At 66.3% G+C, this 10,024-nt stretch overlaps 2 protein-coding genes across 2 annotated transcripts; one reads left to right on the top strand and one right to left on the bottom strand.

Moving 5' to 3' along the window:
* Positions 1-3,098: 3,098 nt before the first annotated feature.
* EMIHUDRAFT_201689 (hypothetical protein) lies at positions 3,099-4,454 on the bottom strand (the record flags this gene model as incomplete). Its single annotated transcript, XM_005787908.1, has 3 exons — positions 3,099-4,198; positions 4,288-4,373; positions 4,450-4,454. 3 exons carry the CDS (start codon positions 4,452-4,454, stop codon positions 3,099-3,101), a joined length of 1,191 nt encoding a protein of 396 aa, XP_005787965.1.
* Positions 4,455-4,556: 102 nt separating this feature from the next.
* EMIHUDRAFT_462475 (hypothetical protein) lies at positions 4,557-7,776 on the top strand (the record flags this gene model as incomplete). The annotated part of the gene is made up of 11 exons (XM_005787909.1): positions 4,557-4,997; positions 5,148-5,256; positions 5,336-5,395; positions 5,677-6,024; positions 6,302-6,367; positions 6,461-6,592; positions 6,667-6,756; positions 7,035-7,172; positions 7,242-7,280; positions 7,356-7,449; positions 7,712-7,776. Exons 1-11 carry the CDS (start codon positions 4,606-4,608, stop codon positions 7,774-7,776), a joined length of 1,533 nt encoding a protein of 510 aa, XP_005787966.1. The 5' UTR covers positions 4,557-4,605.
* Between the last annotated feature and the right edge of the window lie 2,248 nt (positions 7,777-10,024).

Below are 10,024 nucleotides of genomic sequence, written 5' to 3' on the forward strand. Positions count from 1 at the left end.
TAATTAAACCTTTTTTCTGTGGCACAAAACACTCATCCAACAGGGTTTGGGATTGGTATCAATCAATCGCATGATTCAACAAGCTGGGGGGGGTGGGGGGGCCTGCAGCGGCGTGCGCAGGTCGTGGCCCATCGTGCGCGCGAAGGTGCGCAGCGCGTCGGCGCGGATCTGCTCCCGCTCGAGGCGCTGCGAGAGCTGCAGCCGCTCCAGCTGGCTGTGGCTCTCGGCGGCGTGCAGCAGCAGCGAGACGGAGGAGAGCATCTTTGCGCAAAAGTCCGCGAGCGCGAGGAGCGTGAGCTCTGCCGGCTGCGAGAGCAGGTCCGTCTGGGAGGCGAGCCAGAGGGCGGGGAAGAAGCTCCACGAGAGGGCCGTCAGCGTGCTGATGAGTTGGCCCGTGAGCGGGTGCGTCGCCTGGCTCAAGATGTTTGCACACACGCGCCGCAGAGAGATGACCATGTACCCAAAGCTCGTCCCCAGCCAGCCGATGCGCCAAGCCCAAAGCGCGGCGGCTCCGAGCCTCGCGACGGGCTCCGGCACCGCCGCCGTGGCGAGAAAGCCGGCCATCATGATGCTAACGATATTGCGGTGCAGTCGCCGCCCCGCCTTGGTGGTGGAGAGGCTGCTGCCCGAGATGAGGGCGAGGCCGGGTGTCGTGTGCGCCCACAGTACGTATCGCAGTGGCGAGAACGGCCTCCCATACGTCGAGAGGACCCCGACGCCGTCCGCGAGGGACCAGTACGCGACGCACGCCATCGCCGCGATAGCCATGCCGAGCGCCGACAGCCGCCGGCGATCCGCCGAGGTAGAGAGGAGGCAGGCGATGAAGTTGATAGTCGCGAGCGAGGCGAATGAGGACGCGGAAGCGACACTGACGGCGTCCATCGGCGCGAAGGCAGTGTCGACCGGCGGAGAGGTGGTGATAACGGCCGGCCCAAGCCAGCCAGCCGACACGGTGAGCAGCTCCTCGTAGCCGAGCGTGATGCAGCAGAAGGAGAGGAAGAGCCAGCCGGCCTCGGCGGAGGGGCGGCACTCCTCAAGCCACTGAGGCAGGCTGAGACGGTCCAGCCCACCATAGAGGAGCAGCACGTCGGCTACGATCGCGTGAGCCGCAATCAGGCCACGCGCGCCGAGCAGAGCCATGGCCGGGGCAGGGGTAGGGATCCCGGCCCCCACCGGCACCGCCCCTGCCTTTGACCCTTGACCTAGACGCGGAAAACGAATCCGGCGGGGCCGCGCGTGGCATCTAGGGATCCGCATCCGTCACCGTGAGAGCGTCGGCGCCGTCCTTCTTGTACATCTCCATTGCCGACGCCGCCACCGTCTCCAGGCCCGCCAGAACCTGCACGGCAGTGCCCGCGCCGGTCTGGGTCTTCCGCTGCTCGCGCCGCTGCACCATCTTCCAATCTTTGCCATCGCGTCGGGAATCGAAGATGCTCTTGACCATGGCGGAGGTGCCCTTCACCGGCGCTCCCGCGACCTCGTTCGCAGTGAGAGCCGCCTCGTCGAAGGCTCCCCGCTCCTTCGCGGCCTGCTGCGTCCGCACCACCTCCATCGCGTTCGCCGTCTGCGCCTTGAGCTTCGCCACCTTCGCCTTCCTCTCCCGCTCCGCCGCCGCCTCCCGGTCCTCGCGGCGGTCCGCCAGGGGGTCGTCGCCGCCGTCGTCAGCCACGATCATGGCCGTGACGGCCTCGCCCGCCATATCGTTCTCGCCGGTCGATCGCGCGTCCCAAAAGTCGCCAAAAGTCGCCAAGAAGCGGCGGCGAGTCGCAATCACCCGCCCGCCGTCCCGGCGGTCCCGCAGCTCGCGCGAATCTCCCTCTTAACCCACACTTAACATCTATATAAGGGATCCCTACGAGTATAGGGTCGATTCCGCGTGGTACGGGACCCCTCGATCGTCTCGCCCTCCCTCACTGGTATGTTCATTGGGGGGGGTCATAACAAACACGGTACAGGATCGAGGTGCACGCTGCCGAAGCAGTGTCGTCTCCCCCCTCTCCCCGACGGCGATGGCGGTGTGACCGATCGAGCTCCAAGAGGAGCTTGTTCAGCATGATCAGGGTGAGCCGAGCAGTTCTCACTCCCTTAGAGCTCGCGGAGGAGCAAAGGGCGCCCGATTAGCGCTGCGCGCGGCCGGGCAAAAAGCACTTCGAGCGTGCGACTGAGCCTGCCGCGCTCGATCTGGGAGCCACTCGGCGCCAGGTCGAACGGCGGTCGGCTCGGCCACCGGTGGGTGCGACGCAGGAAAGAGCATCCTGGGCGCCGCATCAACCATCATCTACTACCGCTCCACGCCAAGGCGCGGGCGGCGGTGCTCGCCGGCGCGCGGCGCTTCGGTGCTCGGGCGCGCTCACCATGTGGTCGTTCGGGGCGGCTCGCACAGCGCGCGCGCACACACACACACACACACACACACACACACACACACACACACACACACACACACACACATGCATGCATGCATGTATGCACAGACACACAGCCCCTTCCCCTTCAAGACCTCAAAGGACGAGGCGCAACAACATCTCTCATACGCAGGCCCCGCACCTCTAGCGAAGCCCACAGAGTGGGAGACTCCTATCACCGCCCCTGCGCCCTGCCACCCAACGGCGTGAGCCTTGCCCTTGGCCGCCTCTGTCAGTGTGCCCGTGATTAGTGAGAGACTGCCAGTGAGAAGCCGGAGGAAGGTCGCTAGTCGAGAGAGATCGCCAGTGCAAAATACGAATAGGGAGTCCACCGTGCTGCGAGCCTGTCGCTGTCCCTTGTCGGGAGCAGGAGAACTAGGAGAGCGCAACCAGTAGGAGGCCCGCGCCTGCCCCGCCGGGTGCCGCCGGGTGCAACCTGTCCTATACGAGAGGGGAACTCCTGGGACCCTGTCGTGTGGGTGAACCCTGCCCAGCCCCCCCCCTCCGTGTCGGCTGTCGCGATGCGCTCCCCGCTCCCGTGAGCCGTGACCCGTGTTTGGTTCTCCTCGTCTCCCCGCCTGTGGGTCCGGCCCTGATCCTTACAACGAAGATCCTCTCGGCTCGTGCACAGGTGGGGACCCTGTCCTTAGCTCCCACCCCTCGTTTGTTGTGTCCGCTTTTTTTATTTATTCATTAGCCGCGGAGGAGCGCGGCTCGCATAAAGCTGCGAGCGCGCGCATCTCGCAGGTCGACGCGGTGGGCGCACTCCTGCTTCCCGAGCACGAGCGCCGGGTCGATTGCCGGCTCGAGGTCGCAGCAGCAGCAGCCGAAGCACCCGTCGAGCACCTCCTCCTCGCGCGAGCCGCCCGAGAGGATGTGCAGGATCGACGGCACGGCAACCTCGTGGAAGACGCGCTGCCAAAAGTAGAGGTGCATCAGGTCGCCAAACGCGGCGGCCAGGCGCATGGGGACGTAGTACAGGTCGCTCCACCCGGCGCACACCGTCCCCGCGCCCACCGCCGCCCACGCTCCGTCAAGCGACGGCGCGCTCTGGCGGTAGCGGCCGAGCAACGCCGTCGCGTTGTGCAGCTGGTGGGAGGCCCGCATCCCCCTTCGCCACGAGTCAAAGCCGAACCACGGCGCCGCCGCTCGCTCGCCGGCGCCGCTCCGGCCATCCTCGCGGAAGCAGCGCTCCCGCCAAAAGAGCTCGTCTCGCCCCGCCCGCAGCGCGGCCAGGTCCGACACCAGCAGCCTCGGCGGAACCCTGGAATGGCCCGCAAACGTCGCCACGCCTGGCCGGGCTGGGACGGCGCGTGGAGGCGCGCTCTTCTGCCACGCCTCGCCGGGGAGGCCCGGCCCGAGCCGCCACACAAAGTCTGCCCGCCGGCGGCGGAGGCGGGCCGGGTCGACAAAAAAGTCCATGTGCATCAGCAGCACGCCGGACGCCGTCTCGAGCTTTCCGCTCGCGCGGCGCGCCAGCGTCCGCAGCCAGCCCGGCCCCTTGGACCTCTTCTTCTTTGGGCTCCCTGACGCGGCGAGGGAGAGCATAACCTTGCCGACCGAGTAGAGGTGGCCCTCGCCCGGGTACGAGTCGCGGTAGTGGAGCCGGCAAGCGATGCCGCCGTGCTCGTCAGTCACGTTGAGGCAGGCCGGGAAGAGGTCTCCCGTGACGATGTGGACGAGGCCCAGGAAGTGACGCTCGTAGAGGCGCGTCGTAGGGTAGCGCTCCGGCCGCCAGTGATCCAGGAGCGCAATCACGCGGCCGGGCGCCGCCATGTGGGGCGATTGGACCGCTTGTGTGTTCGGCGGGAGGAACAAAAAGAAGGGGAGCAAAGAAAAAGAAAAAGAAAATTCCGGAGGCGCAAGCGGCTGGCCGGATCACCATCTCTCAAGGCCCGAGCTTTACGCCGGCGGAGAGAAGAGCCGCAGCCATGGCACTCGGGCAGCCGGGGGGTCGGCCGATGGCCGCTGGCGGCGCCGTGGCGGCGAGGGCCCCTCGTCGTCGCCCCGGAGGCGCGGCGGCGGCCGGCCGGGCGGTCGGGACGCCATCTGTCACGGGCAGGGCCGTCGCCGAACGAGAGTTTTACCAATATCTTGTTGCCCAGCGTGTTTCTTCCTGTCGCACGCAACGCTCAACCAAAAGTCGGGTGGGCTGCTGTGGAAGCTCTAGGGTCAAGTGAGCTTGCCGCGCGGCTGCCAGATGGACGTCGCTGCGTCTTACAATCAGCGGCTGCCCTGGCCCGCGGTTATGGACGTCTCGCCCGAGGACAGGCCCGTCGCCATCCGCACGTCGTCCATGGGAAGCACGCCGCTCGACACGCACGCAAAGCGGCTGCGCAGCGAGGCGGAGCTCGACTCGTGCCCGCTGCACGAGCCCGACGAGCCCCCGCTGAAGCGGATGGAGTTCACGCCGTGTCACTCGCCCACGCGCGCCGAGCAGACGCCGCCCGAGGACATGGCCAGCGTCATGCCGCCGAGACGGCTCGCCAGCGTCGGCTTTGGCACGCCCATCTCGGGCCACCCCATCTGCTGCCCGCTCGTGAGCGAGCTGCGCCTGCGGTACGGCATGCACCAGACGCAGGGCCCGAGAAAGTGCGCGCTCCCGCCCCACACCCCTTCCCCTCCAGAAAAGCTGTCCCCTGCCCTCCCATGCCCTCCCCTGCCCTCCCCTGCCCGCAACCTGCACGCATGCTGCGCGCCTCACCCCTCTCTCACCGGCCGCGGCCCGCCCCGCCCGCGCAGCTCGATGGAGGACAGGACGGTGTGCAAGCTCGAGCGCGCCAATGGCGGCTTCGCGCCTTCGCACGGCTTCTTCGCCGTCCTCGACGGACACGGCGGCTCTGCAGCCGCGGTGTGCGCTCCCCTCCCCCTCCCCTTCTGTGCGCCCCTCGCTCCCAGCCACACCCAGCGCCTCGCCGCCCGCCCTGCAGGAGCACTGCGCAGAGCGGCTCCACGCCAACCTGGTCGGATCGCACCACTTCCCCGACTTGGTGCCCACCACCACCCGCTCTCCCTCCCGGACCGCACACACCCCAGTCCCAACGCTGCTTCTGAAACAAGCTGCCCTCCACACCCGACGCGGACGTACATGCCGCGCCGCCGCAACGCCACTCCTCCGACTCCTCCCCCACACCAGACCCTTCCACAGTGCTTCCACAGTGCCACCACAGCCCCTCCCCGACCTCTGCCCGCTTCACCACCCTCTCCTGCATCCTCTCCACCTCCAGACGCCGCCTGCTCTCACGCCCCCCCCCCCCCCCCTCCCCGGCAGGTGCCTGCGCTGCAGGACGCCTTCCTGCGCACCGACGCCTCGTTCCTCTCCTGGGCCGCCTCGCCCGGGCGGAGGGCAAAGGCGCGCCGCTTGTCGGAGCCTCGGCACACCCCCCTAACCCCCCCTTCCGCTCTCTCGCTCCCCTCCACGGCCCACCTGCAGAGAGCAAACGCCAAGCAGTGGCGCCCGCATCTCTGCACCGCATCTCTGCACCGCGGCTCTCAGCTCGACGGCCCCACGGCGCAGGAGTCGCACGCCGGCGCCGCAGCCGTCGCGCTCGTCGTCACGCCGAACCACTTGACGGTCGGGCGCAGCCCGACGCCCCCACTTGCACGCTGGCCACGCGAGGTGGTGTGACCCGGGAGGAATGGGCCTGCCTCAGGTTGCGCACGCGGGCGACTGCCGCGCCATCCTTGTCAAGAAGGAAGGGGCGACCCGCTCGTTCGAGGCACCTCCTCCACCTCCTCCACCTCCTCCACCTCCCGTCCTCTCTCGCTCTCTCGCTCTCTCTCTCTCGCTCTCTCGCTCTCTCGCTCTCTCTCTCGCGCGCGCTCTCTCGCTGTCGCGCACTCTCGCACTCTCTCCCGCCCCTCTCTTCACTACTCCCAGTCCGCTCCCGCTGCAGGCCCTCACGCACGACCATGTGGCCGAGAGGTCGATCTGCGCCGAGGAGGCTGACCGCGTCGAGCGGGTGCGTGCGCCTCCCCCCCTCCCGCCCTCCTCGCCCCTCGCGTGCTGCCTTGCTCAGCACCTCTTGCTCAGCACCTCTGTTGCCGGCGAGCAGGCGGGCGCCTCGAACGTGCCCGGCAGCGTGCGGGTGGGAGAGCACGATTTGCCGATGACACGCGCGTTTGGCAACTTGCGGCTCAAAGTGGCTGCAGGCAGAGACTGGACGCAGGAGGCGGCCAATGCGCAGGTGACGCCGCTGCCAGACCTCTCCACAGCTCACCACACGCGATCGGCACGGCCACGCCGCCACGACCCAAGCAGGTCGTGACGGCGCTGCCGGACGTGTCCGTCTTTGCGCGCGGTCCGGACGACCTCGCCGTCGTGGTCGCCTCGGACGGGCTCTTCGGCGAGGTGAGATGCTACCTAGACACTTCCTAGACAGTTCCTAGACATTTCCTCCTCCTCGGACGGGCTCTTCGGCGAGGTGAGATGCCGCCCGGAGTGAGGACTGCCTAGGACGGGCCCCTCACACAAGAACACACCCCCGGACCCAAGACGCACAAGCACAGACAGTCGAGAAGCAGCCGGGCCCTCACACCGCAGCCTCTGGAGGCGGCGAAGTCACCGCCCGCCGACCGTCGGAGACACTACCTAGACACTTCCTAGACATTTCCTCCTCGCCTCCCCAGGTGCTCTCGTCCGAGCACGTTGCCGAGTACACCCGCGCCGCCCTGCAAGAGAACGCTGCGACGGGCGACGCAGAGGGCATGGCTGCGCGCAGGCTGGTGGAGCGCGCCATCCACCACCAGTCGTCGGACAACGTCTCGGTGGCCGTCGCCTCTGGAGGGTCGAGAGCGCGTGACAGGATTGCTCAGCACCGCATCACCGCCTCTCAGGTCGTCGTCGTCTCGCTCGAACCTTCCGAGGGCTCGGCGGTGCCGCCGCAGCTTCGCCACACCTTGCCCCACCGCCAAGCAGCGCTCTGCTTCAACCCGCCTCGCCATGACCAGGCGTCGCCGGACCTCGCGCAGGAGAGTCCGGACTTGCTGCGCGAGGACTCGACGGCGACGCAGTCTTTCTCGCCCGGCCGGCGCGTCGCGTCTAGTCGAACACACCACGTCAAGACTCAGTCCCGCGCTGAGTCTCTAGGCCCCCCCCCCCCTTCTTCTTCCACACACTGCTCCAGCCCCCCTCTCCCGCCTTTCCTTGCTTGGCTCTTGCTCAGCCGTGACACGTCCAACGGCGATCGCCACGCAGGCCGACGGTGCTCGAGAAGCTGTCGCTGCCTTTCGGCGCCGCGCGCCCTATTGAGTCGCGCCCGCCTAATGGAGCCCTTATGACACGCCCCCACGCCGCGTCCCCGCAGGCGAAGCCTATCCGGAGGAAGTGCGGGCGAGACGCTCGCTGTCCCCCGAGGAGGAGCGATCGTGAGGCGGAGGTTGCTCGGCTCTGAAGAGAGCGCGAGCGCTTACGAGGACCCGTCGGAGGGAGTCGGCGCGGCGAAGGGGGGGGGCGCAACCTTCTACTTTGGGTGTGGTGCGCACAGTCCAGTCTGTGCCCGCCTTTGCCGCCGCGGAGAGTGTGAGAGAGAGGAGCGGAGCCGGAGGGTCTGCTTGTGCAGGTTTGTGCCTGCCCCGTCCGAGCTTGCTGCGATGGACGAGGGCGCACAGGGGGCACTTAGCGTACTGACGTACAGGGTTAGGTCGCTCGCGGGCGGTCGCCGCCCCGCGTTGCGCTCACAAAAGCATGGGTGAACCCAGCGGGTGAACACGATTTCTCTTCCTACACATCCTAAAATACAAAAATGGAGTTGGTACTCTAAAAACTAAATCGGAAGAAAATAAATAAATAAAAACGGACACCTCTCTACTGTGAGATGGGTAAAAAGGAACAGGTCCCCGCCCTTGCGATCTTTGAGCAGGGTTCTTTGTGGGTGTGGTCGGCGACTAGCCGGGGTCGTCCTCCCGATGGGGGACTAGCGCACTAGCCGTCTCTTCCACATGCGCGATGCGGCATGGACATGGTCCCTCGGGTCCCTGCTGCTCCTAATCTCTTCGTACATCCTCCTGCTGATCTCCGCAAAGTCCTGCTCCCTCCCTCGTCTCGCCCTGCGCGTCTGCTCCGCCTCACCGTCTTCTGCCCTGCGTCGTCTGGCGACGGGTCCTCCATAGTCGGTCGAGGTCGCCGCCCTCCTCGTGCCTCTTCCCAACGTTCCCTCGGCGGCCGATGCCGTCTGCTCCGGCTCCCCAGTCCCCGGCTCTGCCCTGCTCTCGTCTGCGCTAGTATTAAAGAAAGCTGGGCTAGAGACCGCTATTAATATGAGTATGAGCTATGACCTATGAGAGTCCGGCGTGTACGCGCCCCCCCGGCGCCCGCCGTGCCGATCGAGAGCGCATCACACGAAGGGGGCGTGTGTGAGGATATACGATTGGGTGTCGCACACGCTTGTCGCCAATGAGCAATGTCGGGGCGGCCGCTGTCCCGCTGGCGAGCGACGCGGCACACGCGCTCACGCTCTGAACATGAACAAACAGTACACGTACTCACACACCTGTGCGCTGTGGAGCCAACCTTGACCTTGTGTCCGGCTACACACCGGCAGTCTCTCTCCCTCTGAAAATCGCTCGAAGGTTGCTGCGAGGCCGAGGGTGCTCCCGCCACTTCTTCTTCTCTCTCGAACACATTGTCCGTCGCTGCCCGGGGATTGATCTCCCACTCTTGTGTGTCATTACCCATTCAACACTCCACGTGTGTCTTTACTCGATCCCAATTATTGGGAATTGGGTTCGTATATTCGGATACGACGTAGTCTGCACTCCACTGCCCAGGCTCGTCGCCAGGGACGGCGGGGTTAGACCGGCCTCCCAACTACGTTGTGTCCGTTTGAAGGGGTGGCGCGCCTGCAGGTGAAACAAAGAAAAGGGAGGCCCCATCGATCGTGTGCTCCGATTGCGCGGTGGGCCGCCCCGCTGTATAGGTGGAGGCCCGAATTCTCTTTCAGCCTGCCGGCACCAAAAAGAAACACGGAAGGCCTCCCGTGCCGTATAGGTCCAGAGCGCCCCTATAGGGGCCTCAGCGCACGCACGCCATGCGATTGCTCCCACGCTGCGCGCTGCGCTGGCCTGCCGCGCGCTCTCTCTGCTCTCTGAGGCGCCGGGGAAGTCGCCGCCGCCTCGTACATCGGGTCATTCTCGCAAAAACGGGGTGATTTTGGCGGCATTTGAAGATGTGCCCGGGGGATTCTTCCCAAACCCAGCATGGGCGTAGGTTAGCCCTGAGCAAAGAAACCAGCACCTCATCAGTCTTCCCCGAGCGTCAGAGCTCGATGATCGCGCCGGCCGGACACACCCGCCACTGAGACGGCCGTTCCAGGCATTTGAAAAAATTAGATATTCTTATCTTTTTGCCCCCCTCCGAGACTGGAGACAGTCACACCCCAGTATCAGACCAGGGGGAGTGCCCCCCTCCCCCGCTTGCCCTGCCTGCGCAGGATAGCGTGCCCCGATAACGGCGACACTTAGCGAGGGTCACTGCGCAAGGAGGGGGTGCGAAGCCTTTTCTTTTGTCCTCTCGGGGGAATGCTCTCTCGGCGCCCATGGCCTTCTGAGGTTTCGTACTGATGACGTCCTTCTTGGCACTTCGGGCGTCGGTGTGTGCGTATCTGTGGTGTCTAATTCTT

This window comes from Emiliania huxleyi (assembly GCF_000372725.1).
Source record: "Emiliania huxleyi CCMP1516 chromosome Unknown EMIHUscaffold_14, whole genome shotgun sequence".
NCBI classification, from domain to species: domain Eukaryota; phylum Haptophyta; order Isochrysidales; family Noelaerhabdaceae; genus Emiliania; species Emiliania huxleyi.